The sequence below is a fragment of the Rhinoraja longicauda genome, chromosome 7, assembly GCF_053455715.1.
Source record: "Rhinoraja longicauda isolate Sanriku21f chromosome 7, sRhiLon1.1, whole genome shotgun sequence".
NCBI lineage: Eukaryota > Metazoa > Chordata > Chondrichthyes > Rajiformes > Arhynchobatidae > Rhinoraja > Rhinoraja longicauda.
This window is the reverse complement of record NC_135959.1, coordinates 44,304,681-44,325,814: the sequence shown is the minus strand read 5'-3', so window position 1 is coordinate 44,325,814 and position 21,134 is coordinate 44,304,681. Positions and strand designations below refer to the sequence as shown.

The 21,134-nt window shown below is 45.7% G+C and overlaps 1 protein-coding gene across 1 annotated transcript; it reads left to right on the top strand.

Moving 5' to 3' along the window:
- Positions 1-1,488: 1,488 nt before the first annotated feature.
- On the top strand, positions 1,489-15,815 carry shisa2b (shisa family member 2b). Its single transcript, XM_078403062.1, has 2 exons — positions 1,489-1,816; positions 15,253-15,815. Exons 1-2 carry the CDS (start codon positions 1,489-1,491, stop codon positions 15,813-15,815), a joined length of 891 nt encoding a protein of 296 aa, XP_078259188.1.
- Positions 15,816-21,134: the final 5,319 nt, after the last annotated feature.

The window sequence follows — 21,134 nt, the reverse complement described above, 5'->3', positions numbered from 1 at the left end:
AGAGCTGCTGCGGCAGACTCCTGGGTGTTTTTTAAAGCGGAGATTGATGGGTTCCTGATTAATAAGGGTGTCAAAGGTTATGGGGAGAAGCCAGGATGGGGTTGAGAGGGGAAAAAATTGATCAGTCATGATTGAACGGCAGAGTAGACTCGATGGGCCAAATAGCCTAATTCTGCTCCTGTGTCTTGAATGAACGATGGAAATGAATGAATCGCACAATCATTAAACCCATGCAAATTCTTGCAAACTTGGGCCGAAGGGCCTGTTTCCATGTTGTATCTCTGAAATAAATCTGCCCTGCAATGCAATGTCCCGCCAGCAGGGCTGTGTTACAAAGCCTGAGCAAAAAAAGTTGGTGGCCCTACCTGAGAGTGTTAAACTTCGCACGTGTTTCTCCTTTGTGTTATGAGGGGCTACCTGCTGGATAAACCATCCACCCTGCCTGGCCTCTGGTGTAGCTGACTCACTCACTCACTGGTGAGGGAGGAGGGTTCAGTGTGCAGGTCTTACTGCCACTGAACGAGTCTCCTTTATCAAGTGGAGGGAGGGGAACAACAACAACAACGTAAAGGAGCTGGAGAAGGGGGCAGCAACAGCAAAGGGAGCTGGAGGAGAAGGGGGCAGCAACAGCAAAGGGAGCTGGAGGAGAAGGGGGGCGGCAGCAGCAAAGGGAGCTGGAGAAGGGGCCGGCTGCAATGGGGAGCAACAAAAACAACAGTTACAGCAAGTAAAGGGGGCGTTGAGGAGGGAGGTAACTTAGATGCAACAACTGAAACGTTGGACACTCCTCCCTCTCATCGACACCAGCAGCTGCGAACCGCCAGTCAAGACACATGGACGGGAAAGGAGCAAGGATCTGCTGCACCGGCCAATGCTTTGTGGAGCACACACAGCCAGCGCCAGCATCCATGCCGTTCACGGACCGTGTGCGGGATTACACGACTGAGGACTGAGGGAGAGAGAGGGAGATAGGCTGCCAGCCATCGCCGGTGACCTGTATTGAATGCCCACCTCTGCATAGGTCGCACAGTCTACTGCTTGTTCTTGCACTGGTCAGAGAAGAACCGTGGAAATGTTAGCGAGGGAAGGGGAGGGGGTCACGTTGTTGCCCCCTAAATAGGAGAAACTGTTGAATTTCTTTGCAAATTCCCACTCCGCGCTGCCCCAGTGCACGGTGATGGGGTGAAGTCTATATCTATCTATCTATCTGAAGAAGGGTCCCGACCCTAAACGCCGCCTGTCCACGTTCTCCAGAGATGCTGCCTTCCTCCTCCAGCCGTCTGTGTTTCCCTGAAGACCCCAGCATCAAGACCTCGTGTCTCTGTCTACCTGTTGTCGGGCTCGCTGTTTAAAAGTCTTGTTGCTGATTCGGATGTCGCCTCTCCTCTCCTCACCGACTTCAGAACTTTTTGATGCAGTTATGTGTGTGTGTTGGAGCCTGTAGTGTGCGTTTGTGCATTTGCTGCCCCGGCCGTGTGCTGCCTGGACATGGGGAGGTGCGGGCTGTGGGCGAGAGGCTTGTTTCTGGTGCTCGGGACATGGACATTGATTCTACCCCCGGCTCCCACCGCTGCCAGCGGCGAGTACTGCCATGGTTGGATGGACACCCAGGGGACCTGGCACGGCGGCTTCCAGTGTCCTGAGCGCTTTGACTCGGACACGGCCACCATCTGCTGCGGCTCCTGCTCACTGCGCTACTGCTGCGCCAGCGCCGAGGCCAGGTTAGACCAAGGGCAATGTGACAACGACCAGCCGGCCGGCGGCAACGATGCCCCGGGTGGTGGAGAGGGCAGGGACGGCGGCAACTCTCCCGCAGGTAAGAGGTCAATGTTCACGAGTTTGCATCGCAATAAGCAACACACAACGGTGCTGGGGGAACTCGGCGGGTCAGGCAACATCTGTGCAGGAAATAGGCAGACGAATCTACTTCTGACCATCCAATCTCCTTCACAGATGCTAACTGACCCACTGAGTTTACTTAAATGGCCAAACCACCCATCGTCAGACTCTCCATCCCCCCTCCACACGCTACCTGCCCGCTGAGTTTACTCCAGACTGCCCAATCCCCCTCCACACGCTGCCTGACCCACAGAGCAGAGTTCCTCCAGCACTTTGTGTTTTGCTGAAGGTTCCAGGATCTGCTGTCCATCGGGTGCCCTCTTTACATTACGTTACTTGCGAGAAAGCAGCGGGTCACATCGCTAATGCAGGTAAAACCAAAAGGACAAACACAGGACGAAGAAGGGGTTGAAGGAAATATAGGCAGCATGTGATCGCGAACAGCAAGCAGCGTGGAGCTTAGTTTAGACCGAATGATTATTCCCGTGGTGTGGAATTTGGTGGATCAGTACCTTGGGTTTGCACTGTCGTGTCCCAGTTACTTAGTATTACTTACCAGGAATGTAGCATTGATTATTGTATATTTATTGTTGCGTCAATGTGCCTGTAAAGTTGCAGCAAGCAAGCATTTTATATTAAGTGAACTGCAATTGCTGGTTTACATCCACGATAGACATAAAATGTTGGAGTAAAAGCGGGTCAGGCAGCACCTCTGGAGAGAAGGAATGGGTGACCAGTCGAGACCCTTCAGTCTGAAGAAAAAAATGTCTCGACCCGAAACGTCACCTATTCCTTTTCGCTAGAGATGCTGCAGAGTTACTCCGGCATTTCATAAGATCCATATCGGACATAGTACAGTACAGCTCAGGAACAGGCCCTTCAGCCCACAATGTCTGTGTCCATCACGATACCAAGTTAAACTAAGCTTCTCAACCTGCACATGACCCATACCTCCCCATATCGAAAATGCCTCTCAAACGCCAATGAAACGTTTGATCAGTCAGTGGGACACGTTTCCCAGCTCTCGAATTCTGCCTCCTCTCCAGCGCTCTGGTAAAATCTGATCCAGCATTTCGCCTTCCTGGCTGTTTTCTGTCCTGATAATGCTCTGTGAGTGTGGGTGGGTGAGTGGGGACGGTGGAACCAGGGGACGCAGTACCTTTGTTGCTAAGATAAATGTTGGAAGAACTCAGCCAGTCGGGCAGCAGGCAGGTGGGACACGTTGGCCGCTGTGGGCAAGTTGGGCCGAAGGGCCTGTTTCCACACTATCACTCTGTAACTCGATGACTTTGTAACGTGGAAGGCTAAAACCAGACGACTTTCTCGTCCAGACGACTTTTTCCCCAGAACAGGGTCCCTGCTTGCGTTCAGAAAGCATGCTCTTGTGGGCTTTAGTCTTTAAGACTAGGGAGATCCATGCCAAAGATACTATCTACGCATTGGAGAAGCTTCAGACACAATCAGCAGAGACTTTAATGGGAGCACTTGTGTAACACAGCTGCCCGGGAGAGCCGTGTATCGTGGCAGCGGCGTGCAGGGCGGTGCAGTGGGAGCGGCCTCACTCGCCTGTCCTCCGTTGTAAGCGGGAGCAGGACATGTCAGGGACTGACCAGATGAGGTCCGTTCCGTTGCACAGGAAAAAAAAGTTAATGCAAATTGTACCGCCTTACGGCGATCGGCAGTTCCCAGCTATTTCTCCATCGTTTAATTGCAACTAATTGACCTCTTTAAAAAAAAAAAGAAAAAAAGACAGCGTTTAGAAGAGACAGATTCCAGCGTACAATCTTGGGCTGTTGTGTTTTATAACATCCGCGGTTTATTTTCCAAACCTTACCACATAGAATGCACGGTCTAGGTTTGAAATTATTGTTATTATCGCAAAATAAGCCTTGTCCACTCATGCTAAAAGTGGCAATTACGAAGATAATTAAGTGTTTTTGAGAAGTATTTAATGGTGCATTGCAATAAACGTCCAAGACCACACAAGTGAGTGAAAGTTTGCAAGGCCTTCAAAAACATCCAGACAAAAGCACAACAAATTAAAGCCGGCAAAATAAATAACTTCCCCACAGCCTTCCAGTCCCAGCGCGGCGGCTAAACAGCTGGTCAGTTGAACTCGCTGGGGATTTGTTCTCTTCTGAATTATTTCCCACATTAAAACGATAAACGACATGGCCTGCCTTAACACTTGGAGCTGGGGGAACTCAGCGGGTCAGGCAGCATCTTTGGAGGGAATGAACAGGCGACGTTTCGGGTCCGAACACCTCTTGAGTCCATTCCCTCCACAGATGCTGCCTGACCCGCTGAGTTCCTCCTGCACATCGACACAAAATGCTGGAGTTATTCAGCGGGACAGGCAGCATATCTGGAGAGAAGGAATGGCTGACGTTTCAGGTCAAGACCCTTCTTCAGACTCCTTCAGTCTCAGAGTATGAAGAAGGGTCTCTAGCATTTCGTGTCCATCTTCGGTTTAAACCAGCATCTGCAGTTCCTTCGTACAGAGTACCTCCAGCACTTTGTATTTTGTTCAAGATTCCAGCATCTGCAGTTCTTTGACTCCAACCACTGCCTTAAACTGGGTTCAGTTTAATACCAAGGGCTTGTCCCAATATCATGTGTATTCTTTATAGCCAGCCTAATGAAGTTTCTACATGTAATTAAGCACCCGTCACTAATTTTCCCACTGAGATGAAAATGTTAGTTGTCCATCTGGTTTTTGATTGATTGATAGATGCATCATGGAAACAGGCCCTTCGGCGCACTGAGTCCACGCCAATCATCGATTCACACACTAGTTCTATTTCATCCCTCTTTCTCATCCACTCCCTACACACAAGAGGAAATTTACTGAGGCCAATAAGCCTACAAACCCACACATCGTTGGGATGTGGGAGGAAATGCACACGGTCACAGGGAGAGTCTGCAAACTCCACACGGACAGCAACTGAGGTCAGGATCGAACTTGGGTCTCTGGCGCTCTGAGGCAGCGGCTCAATAGACAATAGGTGCAGGAGGAGGCCATTCGGCCCTTCGAGCCAGCACCACCATTCAATGTGATCATGGCTGATCATTCTCAATCAGTACCCCGTTCCTGCCTTCTCCCCATACCCCCTGACTCCGTCATCCTTAAGAGCTCTATCTAGCTCTATCTTGAATGCATTCAGAGAATTGGCCTCCACTGCCTTCTGAGGCAGAGAATTCCACAGACTCACAACTCTCTGACTGAAAAAGTTTTTCCTCATCTCAGTTCTAAATGGCCTACCCCTTATTCTTAAACTGTGGCCCCTTGTTCTGGACTCCCCCAACATTGGGAACATGTTTCCTGCCTCTAACGTGCCCAACCCCTTAATAATCTTGTATGTTTCGATAAGATCTCCTCTCATCCTTCTAAATTCCTGTGTATACAAGCCTAGTCGCTCCAGTCTTTCAACATATGATAGTCCCACCATTCTGGGAATTAACCTAGTAAACCTATGCTGCACGCCCTCAATAGCAAGAATATCCTTCCTCAAATTTGGAGACCAAAACTGCACACAGTACTCCAGGTGCGGTCTCACTAGGGCCCTGTACAACTGCAGAAGGACCTCTTTGCTCCTATACTCAACTCCTCTTGTTATGAAGGCCAGCATTCCATTGGCTTTCTTCACTGCCTGCTGTACCTGCATGCTTCCTTTCAGTGACTGATGCACTAGGACACCCAGATCTTGTTGTACGTCCCCTTTTCCTAACTTGACACCATTCAGATAATACTCTGCCTTCCTATTCTTACCACCAAAGTGGATAACCTCACACTTATCCACATTAAACTGCATCTGCCATGCATCCGCCCACACACACAACCTGTCCAAGTCACCCTGCAACCTCATAGCATCCTCGGCCAGCTGTGCCAGTGTCCTGCCCTCTTACATGGCCAAGTGCTCTACCTATCTTGCCCTCCACAAGCCTTAGCGTTTTACTAGATTTACAGTGAAGGGGGAGCTTTTCAATGTTGTAATGTTGGTGTTTAAACATTGCTGGGTATTTTTACCCAACAGCTGTTGGTGTCCAAAAAAATAAGTCTTGTGAAAACATTAGGGACACTTTTACCAGTGTGGGCATGATACCAGAAGCCATTAAATAATCATATCACAAACTTTATTTATAACAGTAATAACATTTAAACTTTGGAGTCAACCGCCATAAAACAATTACAGTCCTTTATTTAGTTTAGAGATGCAGGCTGGAAGTGGGCCATTCAGCCCACAGATTCCACTCTGTCCATCAATCACCCATTCACACTAGTTCTGAAGAAGGGTTCTGAACCAAAATGTCACCTATTCTTTTTCTCCAGAGATGCTGCCTGACCCGCCGAGTTCCTCCAGCATTTTGTGTCTATGTGCGGTATAAACCAGCATCTGCAGTTCCTTCCTACGCACAAGTTCTATGTTATCCCACTTTCTCATCCACTCCCTACATAGTGGGGCAATTTTCAGAAGCCAATTAACTTACAAACCCGCACGTCTTAGGAATGTAGGGGGAAACAGGAGCACCCGGAGGAAATCCAGGCGGTCGGTCACAGGGGAGAATGTGTTAACATCTTTTATAATCCCGAGTTCTTCCACAGTCTGTTTTTCCTCTTTTAGAATCTATACACTGAGTTTCATCTCCAAAATTTTTATTTCAAAGGTTTATTCCTTTTTTTTAAAGGAATTAAGAATACTTTCATAAAGGTGCTGGTTAACGGACTGGATGATGAATTATGTTTGTACAGTCTTACTTTACTGTTTGCAGACTGCTTCCAAGTCCAGCCAGACGGGTGGGATAAAAAGTTATTTGTGGTATAAAAGGTATAGATAGGGCTTTATCATGTTCAGGTCAAGATGTTGCCCCTGTGCCAACTCCCCATATCGACTGGGAAAAGACCTACAAGATGAACAAAGGACCGTGAACAGGGGCCATTGTTTTACCACCATGGGAAGAAAGAGCAAGTGAAGGCCCATAGTGCAAATCTGCCAGAGTAATGTTTTTGCAGAGGAGTGAGAGTGCATAGAACACATTTTACACCGAAGATAGACATAAAATGCTGGGGTAACTCAGCGGGTCAGGCAGCTTCTATAGAGAAAACGAATAGGTGAAGTTTCTGGTCGAAACCCTTCTACAGACTGGGAGTTGGAGGGATGGAACTAAAGGTATGAAAAGGTTCAGAACAAATCAGAACCGGCACCGATGAGAAAGATAGGAGGAGGAAAGGTGGAGCCCACAATGGTCCATTGTTGGCTGTGGAAATGGTGATAACGAATGGATATATGGATGCTAGCTGTGAAACTTGCAGGAAGACTAGGGTGTGGGAGGGAAGGAGAGGGAGGGAATGCAAGGGTTATTTGAAATTTGAAAGATCAAGATTCATAACACTGGGTTGTAAGCTGCCCAAGCAAAATATGAGGTGCTGTTCCTCCGATTTGTTTGTGGCCTCACTCTGACAGTGGAGGAGGCCCAGGACAGAAAGGTCTGAAGTTCCTTCTTACACATTTTACACAGGTGGTAGGTCCATGGAGCCTCCAGAGGGAGGGAATGCCTGGGACATATTTTTGCAAGGAGGGTGGTAGGTGCCTGGAACGAGCTATCAGCTGCTCCAAATATTTCAGTGCAATGAGAGTGAAAATGTACAATGCAGAGTTATTTACAATGCATTTTGAAGATTGGACTTTAAGGTCACTCCCATCCTTGTGTGCACTGGAACTAATGCTGGCTGTATGGAAATCTGCATGAACAGTACTACTGGCTTACTAACAGATTAGGAGGATTGGATCATTCAGAGCTAAATCTAGTTATTGCTGTGTGCTACAAACTAATCTTACAGAAGTGTGTGCATTGCTCCACAACTCCTATTGTTGCTTTACATTCAATGCTTGGGGCATCTCTTAGGAAATGCCAGCAAACAAAAGAAGTTTGAAATTAGCCTGAAGAAGGGTCCCAACCCGAAACATTGCCTATCCGTGTTCTCCAGACCCGCCGAGTTACTCCGTCACTTTGTGTCTTTTTTTGTAAACCAGCATCTGCAGTGCCACGTTATAGAGTTATACAGCATGGAAACTGACCCTTCAGCCCAACCTGGCCATGCTGACCAAGATGTCCCATCTTCACTCATCCCACCTGCTCACCTTTGGCCAATATCCCACTAAACATTTCCTATTCATGTACTTGTCCAAATGTCTTTTAAACTTTGTGATATTACCTGTCTCAACTACCTCTTCTGGCAGCTCGTTCCATTTACCCACCAACCCTCTGTGTGGAAAAAGTTGCCATTCGCATTCCTGTTAAATCTTTCCCCTCTCACCTTAAACATGACTGGTTCTTGATTCCCCCACTTGAGATAAAAGACTGGCTTGTCCTTGCAGCCCTTCTTAAATAAATATTAGTCACCCTCCAGTCTTCCTGCACCTCACCTGTATCTCCAAAATCAGTACAGTATCAGATGACAGTGACAAGTAGCCCCAGTGTTTGTTGTTTTGTGTGAAAACGCTTTGTATTTCTGTGAATCCTATCAAACTCAACCTTGCTATAGTCTAGAGCAGCAATGGGGTATTCATTTTGTGCTTCAAATATTTGGGGACTGTGAACATTTCCCGAGATGTGTCACCAGGCTGCAGTGTGGGCGCAGGGTGAAGTATTGAGAGTGTTGCATCTTACAATTATTTATTCATAATATTAGCTGTGACGTTATTCAGCAGGGAGGTAACAAATTACATTTTATCACAGAGGTCAGCATGGTGGCGCAGCGATAGAGTTGCTGCCTTAGAGCGGCAGAGACCCGGGTTTGTTCAGTCCTGACTATCGGTGCTGTCTGTACGGAGTTTGTACATTGTCCCTATGTCCAAATGGGTTTTCTCTGGGTGCTCCGGTTTCTTCCCACTCTCCAAAGACGTACAGGTTTGTAGGTTAATTGGCTTTGGTAAATTTGTTAAATTGTCCCTAGTGTGTATGATAGTGCTGGTGTACGGGGTGATTGTGGTTGGCGTAGACCCGGTGGGCCGAAGGGCCTGTTTCCGCGCTGTATCTCTAAAGTAAAGATCTAGGTAATGGATTACTGGGCAAGACAGCAGAAGCACTGGCAAATGTTTTTGCTTTGTCTTTGTTCACCTAACTGGTTCCTGTCAGAGCAATAGGTTTGCATGAATATGTTGAGTAATCTCAATCACATCTGTGGCAATTGTTATAATCAACTATATTCCTCCCCTCCCTTCTTCCCAGTGGAAAATGCACGTTAGCTTAGACACGGCCGATAGCATTTGCATTGTAATGTCAAACCTATTGATAATTATTGATTCTAACCAAAGACTATCTCATTCATAGAACATAGAAAAGTACAGCACATGAAAAGGCCTTTCTAAATATTATTCCCTTTATCCTGTATCTGCACACTGTGGACGGATTGATTGTAATCATGTATAGACTTTTCGCTGACTGGATAGCATGCAACAAGAAGCTTTTCACTGTACCTCGGTGCACAGGACAATAATAAACTAAAATAAACTAAACAATGTCTGTACCAAACTGTACATGATGCTAAGTTAAACCAATCCCCCCTGCCTGCACATGATCCATATCCCTCCATTCCCTGCATATCCATGTGCTTGTCTAAAAGACTCTTAAACGTCACTATCGTATCTGTCTCCACTACCATCCCTGGCCGCACGTTCAAGGCACCCAAGTCTCGCGTTGTAAAAAAAATCTTGCCCTTCCCATCTTAAAGCTATGTCCTCTAATAATTGACATTTTCACCCACTGACTTTCAACTCCTCCTCAGCCTCTAACGCTCCAAGAAAACAAATGTTCAACCTCTCCATTAGCTAATGCCCACTAATCCATGCAGCATGCTGGTAAATCTCTTCTGCAAGCTCTCCAAAGCCTCCATCCTGCTTATAATGGTGCAACCAAAAATGCATACAATACTCCAAAGACAGCCTGACCAACATTTTTAGAAAGCAGCAACATGACTTCCTGACTTACATTCAAGTTATAGAGTCGTACAGCGTGGAAACAATGTCTTCGGTCCAACTTGCCAAAGCCGCCCAACATGTCCCATCTGCACTAGTCCCACCTGTGTTTGGCCCATATCCCTCTAAACCTATCCTATCTATGTACCGTAAATGTTTCTTATAGGTTGCGATGGTACCTGCCTCAACTACTTCCACCGCCAGCTCATTCCATATAACCACCACCCTTTGTGTAAAAAATGTTATCCCTCAGGTTCCTATTAAGTCTTGATCCCCTCACCTTAAACTTATGTCCTCTGATGAAGGCAAGCAAACCATGTGTTATCTTTACAACTCGATGTACTTGTGTACAGAGAACTATGGACTTGAACGCCCAAGATCCTTCTGTACATCAATGCTGTTAATGGTCTTGCCATGAAGTGTCTGCCTTTAACCCCTGTCTTCAACCTGCTACAGTGCAACACCTCACACTTGCCCGGATTAAACTCCATCAGCCATCTCTGTAACTGACCTATATCCTTTGACAGCTTTCCTCACTACTTGTAGCTCTAACAATTTTTGTCATAGGCAGACCTACTAACCAACCCATCAACATTTTCTTCCAAGTCGCTGATATAAATGGGATCGGTTTTGACAATGTTTTCTCATAAGGTTGGGCCACGCCTCTTTCTAACCTATCATTCCCTGTTGCTAGGGGGAGTTCCACCAGACTATGTAGTTATAATCAATCACAAGCTTTATCTCGCAGCTAGTTTGTCTTGTTAAAAACTAACCTGCAATTAGCCATGCCAGCGGCTCATTACATGCATCAACCCTTGGTATACAAGCGGCTGTCTCCCACACTGCAGCGTAACATAGCCCTGAGCTGAGGGCTGGTGTGATTTATCACATACCCAGCATTGCCTGCCCACTGAAACTATTCACCAACAGCAGTGTATCCAGCTGTAAAACTTCTGCAGAAAACCAAGCCTTATTCTCAATCAGCCTTGTTGTAATCAAGGACGGCATGGTGGCGCAGCAGTAGAGTTGCTGCCTTACAGCACCAGAGACCCGGGTTCGATCCTGACAAACTGTGCTGTCTGTACAGAGTTTGTACGTTCTCCCTGTGACCACGTGGGTTTTCCATGGGTGCTCCAGATTCCTCCCATACTCCAAAGCCGTGCGGGTTAGTAGGTTAATTGGCTTCGGTAAAGTTTTGTAAATTGTCCATAGTGTGTAGGATAGTGCTAGTGTACGGGGATCGTTGGTCGGCATGGACTCGGTGGGCTGAAGGGCCTGTTTCCACACTGTATCTCTAAAAAAGAACCGTTTACACTCCAGTCATTCCATCTTCACCCCTCTCCCTTCAGGCAGAAGGTACACAAGCATGAAAGCACGAACCACCAGATTCATGAACAGCTTATTCCCGGCTGTTATCGAACTACTGAACAGTGTAATCAATGGTGTAATCCCGATCTCCCAACCTACCTCATCTCGGCCTTTGCACTATTTTGTTAACTTTATTTTCTCTGTACTCTGTAACTCTGTACTCTTGTCACTGTAACTCTGTAATGCTGTATGACTACATTCTGCACTCAGGCATTTTTCTCGCTGTACTAACTCTTGTACTTGTGTATGACTTGTTTGTGCTCATGTATAGTATGACTTGATTGGATAGCATGCATCACGGAGATTTTGGTACACATGTCAATAACAAACCAACCAACATACTTGGAGTCACAGTCATACAGCGTGGAAATTAGCCCAACTTGCCCTCGCCGACCAACATGCCCCATCTACACTAGTCCCACCTGCCTGCATTTGGCCCTTATCCCTGTAAACCTGTCCTAACCATGTACCTGTCTAAATGTTTCTTAAACATTGCAATAGTACCCACCTCAACTATCTCGTCCGGCAGCTCATCCATACACCCATCTCACCTCCCGTCACCTTAAAGCTTTGTCCTTTGTCCCTAGACTGGGCAAACAACTGTGCATTTACCCAATCTATTCCTCTCATAATTTTGTACATCAAAAGATCACCTCTCATCGTCCCGCTCTGCAAGGAATAGAGTCCTAAACATAGAACAGCACAGTCAACGTCTCTGGAGAAAAGGAATAGGTGCCGTTTTGAGTCAGAACCCTTCCTCAGATCATTTTCTCCAGAGATGCTGCCTGACCTGCTGAGTTACTCCAACATTTTGTGTCTATCTTCAGTATAAACCAGCATCGGCAGTTCCTTTCTATGCATAGAACAGTACAGCACTGGCACAGGCCCTTCATGCCGGGCGTTACATGTGGGAGCTTAGTGCATCGTATGCAATCGTCTGCCGCTGCACTACCGTCCAACATAACCCTGAGCTAACGGTTCATGTGAGTTATCACATCCCCGAGAGTGCACATTGTGTGCCACTGAAGCTCTTTTGTGGTCATACAGCACAGAAACAGACTCTTCAGCCTAACTTGCCCATACCGACCAAGATGCCCCATCTCCACTAGTCCCACCTGCTCGCATTTAGTCATATCCCTATAAACCTTTCCTATCCATGTACCTGTCCAAATGTCTTTTAAATGTTATTATTGTACCTACCTAACCACCTCCTCTGGCAGCTCGATCCATATACACACCACACTCTGTGTGGCAAAACATTGCCCCTCAGGTTTCTATCAAATCTTTGTTGCTTAGTTTAGGTTAGTTTATTATTGTCACATGTACCAAGGTAGAGTAAAAAGCTTTTTGTTGAGTGCTAACCAGTCAGCGAAAAGACAATACATGATTAAGATAAAGCGGTGGCCAAAGGGCCTGTTTCCACGCTGTATCTCTAAACTAAACTATTATAAAATTTACCATTCCCACCATGATATTGGACATTTACACTCTCATTTTCTTTTATAATTCAGTGTCTGGTTATTTTTGATCTGCCAATGTGCACAAACGTGACCAGCTCTGACAGACATCATGGTCAGCATGGACTGGTTGGGCCGAAGGGCCAGTTTCCTATGACTTTATTTTGAGAGAGTTCCTTAAACTATGGTGCGTATTTTGTGTTGAAGGCACAATATAAAGTGCGACTTGTTTATTTTCTTCTTGTCCAGTATTTCTCCTGATTCCATTGGGCAGTAGATATAGAAGTTTAAAAGCGTGCACCTCAAAACTCAGGAACAGCTTATTACCCTCTGTCATCAGGCTTTTGACTGGTCTTTCCGATGTCCCTTGCAATATTACAGACCATTAATTTTTATCGTGCATTTTGCACATAACGTGCACATTAACTTTTTAAGGGGAATACTCTGTACTATTTAGTTTCTTGCTTTCTGTTTCACCTGAGAGGAGGGTGTACAGAGAAATTATTGTCCTCAGAATGAAATGCACACTGATCATTACAGTTAATGAGGCGCAAGTCTTCATTTGCCTTCTCCTCTGAACAGAAATTGTTCAAGACCAGAACAGTAGAGATTAAGGGCAGCACAGTGATGTAGAGGTAGAGTTGGTGCCATACTGTACCAGAAACTCGGCTTCGATCCTGACTACAGGTGCTGTCTTTATGGAGTTTGCACGTTCTCCCTGTGACCGCGTGGATTTTCTCTGGGTGCTCCAGTTTCCTCCCACGTTCCAAAGGCGTGCAGGTTTGTAGGTTAATTGGCTTCTGTAAATTGTCCTTAATGTGTAGGCTAATGCTAGTGTCTGGGTGATTGTTGGTCAGTATGCACGCGGTGGGCGAAAAGGCCTGTTTCCATGCAGTATCTCTAAACTAAACTAAAAAAAGATACAGCATGGCACAAGGCCCTTTGGCCCACAGAGTCCATGTCAACCATCAATCTCACTTTCACACTAGTTCGATGTTATTCCAATTTCTCATCCACTCCCTACACGTTAGGGGCAATTTGCAGAGGGCAAGAAACCTACAAACCCGTATGACTGGGATGTGGGAGGAAACGGGGACAATGTGCAAACTCCACACAGACTGCACCTGTCAGGATCAAACCAGAGTCTCTGGCGAGGTGAGGTGGTGAATCTACCAGCTGTGCCACCGTGACATCCTGTGCTTTTCCTTCTACCTTTTGTATTCCTATTCCTGTTCCTTGAAGCCTGTGATCCATGGACCACCATCCCATTGCAGACATTGGACTTTATCTCTGGGACTGATGCGCTACAATGCTGAGAACTATATTCTGCACTCTGTATCTTCCCCTTTGCTCTTCCTATTGTACTTGAGTTTGGCTTGATTGGATGTATGTATAGTATTGTCTGATATGATTGGATAGCATGCAAAGCAACTGCACGAAGAATGAGGAGACTTTGGAAAAAGTGCAGAGGTAGTTTCCCAGAAAACTGCCTGGACTAAGGGGTATTAGTTACAGGGAGAGGTTGGAAGACTTGGCTTGTTTTCTCTGGAATGCTGGAGGTTGCAGGGAGACCTGATTGAAGTATATAATATTATGAGTGGAATAGATAGGGCACACAGTCAGAACTTTTTCCCAGGATGATAAAAGCAAATACCAGAGTGCATTGTTTTTAGTTGAGAGGGGAAAAGTTTAAAAGAGATGTTTCAGGCAAATGTTTTACACAGAGAGTGGTGGGTGCCTGGAACGTGCTGCCGATTGTGGATGTGGAGGTAGATACGATGGTGTTTGAGACTTTTGGATAGGCACATGGATATGCAGAGAATGGAGGGATATGGATTATGTGCAGGCAGATAAGTGTTGGTCTTGGTAATATGTTTGGTACTCTACCGCTGCGCCACCATAATGGTGGGAAAAAGATCATGTGCATGCAGATGTATTGGTCTTGGCATCAATATTGGGCTTGCACATTGTGGGCTGAAGGGCCTGTTCTTGTGCTGTACTGTTCTATGTTAACAAAGCTCTTCAGTGCTCCTACGATCCTCCTCGCTCCTCTGTGTCCCCCCCTTACTCCTCAATGGCTCTCCACGCTCGACGGCCCCAGAGAACAGAGGGACCATTGGGACAATAATGAATGAGCGGCACGGTGGCGCAGCGGTAGAGTTGCTGCCTTACAGCGAATGCAGCGCCTGAGACTCAGGTTCGATCCTGACTACGGGCGCCGTCTGTACGGAGTTTGTACGTTCTCCCCGTGACCTGCGTGGGTTTTCTCTGAGATCTTCGGTTTCCTCCCACACTCCAAAGACATACAGGTATGTAGGTTAATTGGCTGGGCAAATGTAAAAATTGTCCCTAGTGTGTGTAGGATAGTGTTAATGTGCGGGGATCGCTGGGCGGCACGGACCCGGTGGGCCAAAGGGCCTGTTTCCGCGCTGTATTTCTAAATCTAAATGTCAGCACCCTATACGTAGTGACTCTTTGCAAAACCTTATGTACGGATTGCAAAACAAAGAATTTCAGTGTCATGTCAAAATAAAGTATCAATCAATCTTGTCCCTCATGACAATGAGACGCTCAGTAATAATGTCTGTACGTGTCTTCTGCTCTCTCCCCAGTGCCGATCTACGTGCCTTTCCTTATCGTGGGTTCCGTCTTCGTGGCCTTTATCATCATAGGTTCGTTTGTGGCAGCGTGCTGCTGCAAGTGCCTCAAACCCAAACAGGAGCAGGGGCAGAACCGAACGCCAGCAGCGAGCCGGCTGATGGAGTCCATCCCCATGATCTCCAGCTCGGGCAACCCCAGAGGGTCCTCCTCGCGGCAGTCCAGCACGGCGGCCAGCTCCAGCTCCAGCGCCAACTCTGGTGCCCGAGGCCCTCCCGTCAGAACACAGGGCAACTGCTGCCTACCTGCCGACGGGGCCATGAACAACATTTACCTCAACGTACCGCCCAGTTTCTCTGTGGTGAGTTGCCAACAGGCTCCACCGATCCTGCAGCACCAGGCACAGTTCCTGCACCCTCAGTATTTGGGGTTTGCTGTTCAACACGACTCCTTGGCTATGACGCCCACTCCTCCTTACATGGAAGGACTGCAGAACGGTTACAGGCAAATGCAAACCCCCTTCCCCCATGCCAGCGCGAATACCGAACAGATGGTGTACACAACAGTAACTGTATAGGAAGATACCAATGTATTTTTTTAATATATATCTACATATCACTGCAACGTGGAGGCTATCTACTTGGATCGTGAGAAACAAAACACGGGTTGAGACATTTTGTAAGCGATTAGTTTGTCAAATTTTCCTCAGAGGAATTTTTATCCTTTAAGACGTGTGTGTGGGAAATTCAGTGTTTCAGAATTCTCTCCACTGTTGACGATGACTCTTGTTGCTCCTGGGTGCTTAAGGCAGTCATCTTCATCCTGCTGGGAGTAAGTAGCCGGTCATTAGTCCATCGTTGGTCGGCCACATCCAACGATCCCTTGGAGCAGCAGATGGTAGCTCGCTCAGTCATCATTGTTGGAAATACGTAATGTGAACTATGCACCGCATGGCCTGGAGTCGTACAGCATGGAAACAGGCCCTTCGGCCCATCTTGTCCATGCCAACCAAGGTGCTCCATCTACACTAGTCCCACCTGCCTGCATTTAGCCATTATCTCTCTTTCCTATACATGTCACTGCCCAAATGTCTTTTAAACGTTATAGTATCTGTCCCAACTACCTCCTCTGGCAGCTCATGTCATATACCCACCACCCTCTGTGTGAAAAAGTTGCCCCTCAGATTCCTATTAAATCTTTCCCCTCTCACCCTAAACCTATGTCCCTCTGGCTCTTGATTCCCCTACTTTGGGTGAAATACTTTGTACATCTACCGTATCTATTCAGGGGTGTCAGGGGTTAAGGCAGGAGAATGGGGTTGAGAAGGAAAGATAGATCAGCCATGATTGAATGGCAGAGGAGACTTCATGGGCAAAATGGCCTAATTCTGCTCCTATAACTTATGAACTATTCCCCTGATGATCTTATACACGTCTATAAAATCACTTTCTCATCCTCCTACTCTCCAAGAAATACAGTCCTGCCCTGCCCAACCTCTCCCTATAGCTCAGGATCTCAAGTCCTGGCAACATCCTCGTAAAGCTTCTCTGCATTCTTTCCAGTTTAACAACAACAGCATGTGAAAGTTCTCAGTCGCTGTTGTCCTTTGCTGACTTCACTCCCACTCAAAACAGTGGATGGTCACTGTCAATATTGTCTCATTGATAGATATGGCAGTCAATCTACTTCCATTACTTGCTGTGAGAATACAAAGCAGTCAGTGTCACTCCTTTCATAAGATCATGATTTAGAAGCAGAATTAGGCCACTCGGCCCATCAAGTCTGCTCTGCTATTTGACCATAGCTGACCTATTTTTCCTTCTCGACCCCATTCTCCTGCCTTCTCCGCATAACCTTCAACGCCCTTACTAATCAAAAATCTGTTGGTCCCTGCTTTAAAAATACCGAATGACGGCCTCAACAGCTGTCTGTGGCAATGAGTTCCACAGATTCACCACCTTCGAACTAAAGAAATTCCTTCTCCTCTCCATTCTAAAGGTATGCCCTTTTATTCTGAGGCTGTGCCCTCTGGTCTTAGACTCTCCCGCTAGTGGAAACATCCACTCTATCCAAGCCTTTGGTGATTACTGGGTAGGCTTTGGATTGTGTCTGATGCATTAAATATTATTCTGTTGGTCACTATATTAGGCAAAGGACCACACTCATTGGTTATGACCACTTAATGAAAAGAGCTGTTTCTCATCAAACTGCATTAGCATCTGGAATATCCTACACAAACTGTCCTGAATAAACCACTACTCAAAATTGGAAAAGCTATTAACGTTGAGAATGAAAATATATTCATGGTACGGCAAATTTGCTGAGCAAAATTATGAATGATTCCAAAATAAAAGGAGAAAAAATTTAATGAATTGTGAGATAGTCATACAGTGTGGAAACAGGCCCTTTGGCCCAACTTGCCCATACCGACCAACGAGCCCCATCTACACTCATCCCACCAAACCTCTAAACAAGTCCAATCCATGTACCTGTCCAAACGCTTCTTAAACATTGCGTTAGTACCTGCCTCAATGAACTCCTCCAACTCACTACCCTCTGTGTGAAAACGTTACCCTTCAGGTTCCTATTAAATCTTTCCCCTCTCACCTAACCACCAGATGCCACAAACTTGACTGGGTAGTTTATCATAAGCATCAAGGCTTGCAAGGTCTTTGGTTAAAACAATGAACAAAATCACAGTATTTACATGGCTAATTCTAATATTTGCAATCTAGCCAGGGATAGTGGAAAGTGCCATTATCATTCTTCAAATTCCTCACCAATAATCAGTGGAGTTTCAGGGGCAGTCACTATGTCACCTAAACATTATCCAAAATCCTCAACAAAATATTGAAAAAATTCCAAAACCAAGTAGAAACACGAGAGTATTTGAAACTGTTATAAAATGATATACAAATTGCACCGTTTCCACTTTGATGTAACATATAACATATATAACATATAACAACTACAGCACGGAAACAGGCCCGTTCGGCCCTTCCAGTCCACGCCGACCACTCTCTCTGACCTAGTCTCATCTACCTGCACTCAGACCATAACCCTCTAATCCCCTCTTATCCATATACCTATCCAATTTACTCTTAAATAATAAAATCGAGCCAGCCTCCACCACTTCCACCGGAAGCCCATTCCATACAGCCACCACCCTCTGAGTAAAGAAGTTACCCCTCATGTTACCCCTAAACTTTTGTCCCTCAATTCTGAAGCTATGTCCCCTTGTTGGAATCTTCCCCACTCTCAAAGGGAAAAGCCTACCCACGTCAACTCTGTCCGTCCCTCTCAAAATTTTAAAAACCTCTATCAAGTCCCCCCTCAACCTTCTACGCTCCAAAGAATAAAGACCCAACCTGTTCAACCTCTCTCTGTAGCTTAAGTGCTGAAACCCAGGCAACATTCTGGTAAATCTCCTCTGTACCCTCTCCATTTTGTCGACATCTTTCCTATAATTTGGCGACCAGAACTGCACACCATACTCCAGATTCGGCCTCACCAATGCCCTGTACAATTTCACATCACATCCCAACTTCTATACTCGATGCTCTGATTTATAAAGGCAAGCATACCAAATGCCTTCTTCACCACCCTATCCACATGAGATTCCACCTTCAGGGAACAATGCACAGTTATTCCCAGATCCCTCTGTTCCACTGCATTCCTCAATTCCCTACCATTTACCCAATACGTCCTATTTTGATTTGTCCTACCAAAATGCAGCACCTCACACTTATCAGCATTAAACTCCATCTGCCATCTTTCAGCCCACCCTTCCAAAAGGCCCAAGTCTCTCTGTAGACTTTGAAACTCTACTTCATTACTAACTACACCACCTATCTTAGTATCATCTGCATATTTACTAATCCAATTTGCCACACCATCATCCAGATCATTAATGTAAATGACAAACAACAGTGGACCCAACACAGATAAATGTAGTTTCTATGAAGGAATATAATCGTACAACAGTTTACCATGCCAAATGAATAAAGCACAGACTATATCTTCAATACAGTAATTTATACCAGACTGCAACAAAATACAAATGTAATCCATTTAGTGCTGACTTTGCAAAAACTGTTGCTCAATACACAGCACTCTAACCTCTTTGATTCAAAATGCCATAAGTTCTAATCTCCCAAAGACTTGAGCACATTCCAAATCAAAACTCCACGAAGCAACATTGTTCTAGATGCCGTCTTTCCGATGAGAAAATGTTATAGATCCCACGGTGTTATTTAATGGAGCAGGATACATAGAAGAGTACAGCACAGGAACAGGCCCTTCGGCCCAATGTCTGTGCCAAACATGATGCCAAGACCAATTTAGTTTGTTTTAGTTAGAGATTCAGTTTGGAAACAAGCCCTTTGGCCCATCGAGTCCACGCCGATCAGTGATTCCCATGCACTAGCGCTATCCTACACACTAGAGACAATTTACAATCTTTACCGAAGCCAACCTACAAACCTGTACGTCATTGGAGCGAACGTACAAACTCCGTACAGACAGGACCTGTAGTCAGGATCGAACCCGGGTCTCTGGCACTGTAAAGCAGCAACTCTACCCCAGCGCCACCGTTCCACTGATTCTTAGCTGCCTGCACATAATCCATATCCCAAAGCCCTGTTTATCCATGTGCCTTTCCAAAAGTGTCTTAAATGTCATTATTGTATTGGCCTCGACCATCATCCTTGGCAATGCATTCCAAGCACCCATCACACTCTGTGTAAAAAAAATAATTACCCTGCACATCTCCTTTAAAATTTGCCCCTCCCACCCTAAAGCTATGCCTTTTCGGATTTGACATTTCCATCCTGGGGAAAAGGTTCTGGCTGTCTACCCTATCTATGCCACTTGTAATTTTATATACTTCTAAGAGGTCCCCCCTCAACCTCTGGTATTCCAGAGAAAATAATCCAAATCTGTCCAACCTCTCACTAGCTAATACCCTCTAATCATGGCATAATTCTGGTATACCTCTGCACCTTTTCCAAAGCCTCCACATCCTTCCTGTAATGGGGTGTCCAGAACTGCAAGCAATATTCCAAATGTGGCCTAACCAAACTCCTATAAAGCTGCATCATGAACTTTCTGACTCTTGTACTCAACACCTCAACCAATGAAGGCAAGCATACTATATGCTGCTTTACCACTCTATCTACTTGCGCTGCCACTTCATAAGTTATAGGAGTAGAATCAGGCTATTCGGCCCATCAAGTCTTCTCCGCCATTCAATCATGTCTGATCCCCATAACCCATGACTTGGCATTCACAGACGTCTGGCTTTCACTTTCAGAGTTTTGAATTTGGATCCCTGTAATAATAATCCTTCGGTAATAATCTCCATTAATTTGTCCGATATCTATTCCTCAAGAACATCGTGCTGAATTTAATAACTTGCTGTGAGCGATTTGACTGCTGTGATTGGAACATTACAACAATGACTATACATCAAACACCACTTCATGGTTTGGAAGCACATAAGGACAAGTTGAATTCTTGAAAGGCATCTTTTAATTCCATGAAGGAAAGCATCTGGATATTGATGTCAGTGATCAAAAGTTTTTAATCAAAATAAATTCAGGTTTGTAAGATCAACTGTTGCTGTTTATAAGGGAGTATAATAAATTCCTTTTATACCCAAAATGCATTCATTATTTGCATGGAAAGAGTATGCTGCAAGCAAAATCCAATGATTGCGGTTAAACAAAAGACCAAGTAAAAGTTTGAATACAATTGAACTTGTTTACCAGATTTGCAGGAATCCTTGTCGATACTTCCAGCCTTGTTGATGCAATGTGCCTCATGCTTGAATACGTTCTATAATGTTCCTGTAGAAGTTCGAGAAAAAGGGTGGCACAGTGGTGCAGCAGTAGAGTTG

Coding starts and splice junctions, on each gene's coding strand:
- shisa2b (XM_078403062.1), top strand. CDS start 1,489: ATGGGGAGGTGCGGGCTGTGGGCGAGAGGCTTGTTTCTGGTGCTCGGG. Junction 1,817..15,252: donor CGGCGGCAACTCTCCCGCAG/GTAAGAGGTCAA, acceptor CTCTCTCCCCAG/TGCCGATCTACGTGCCTTTC.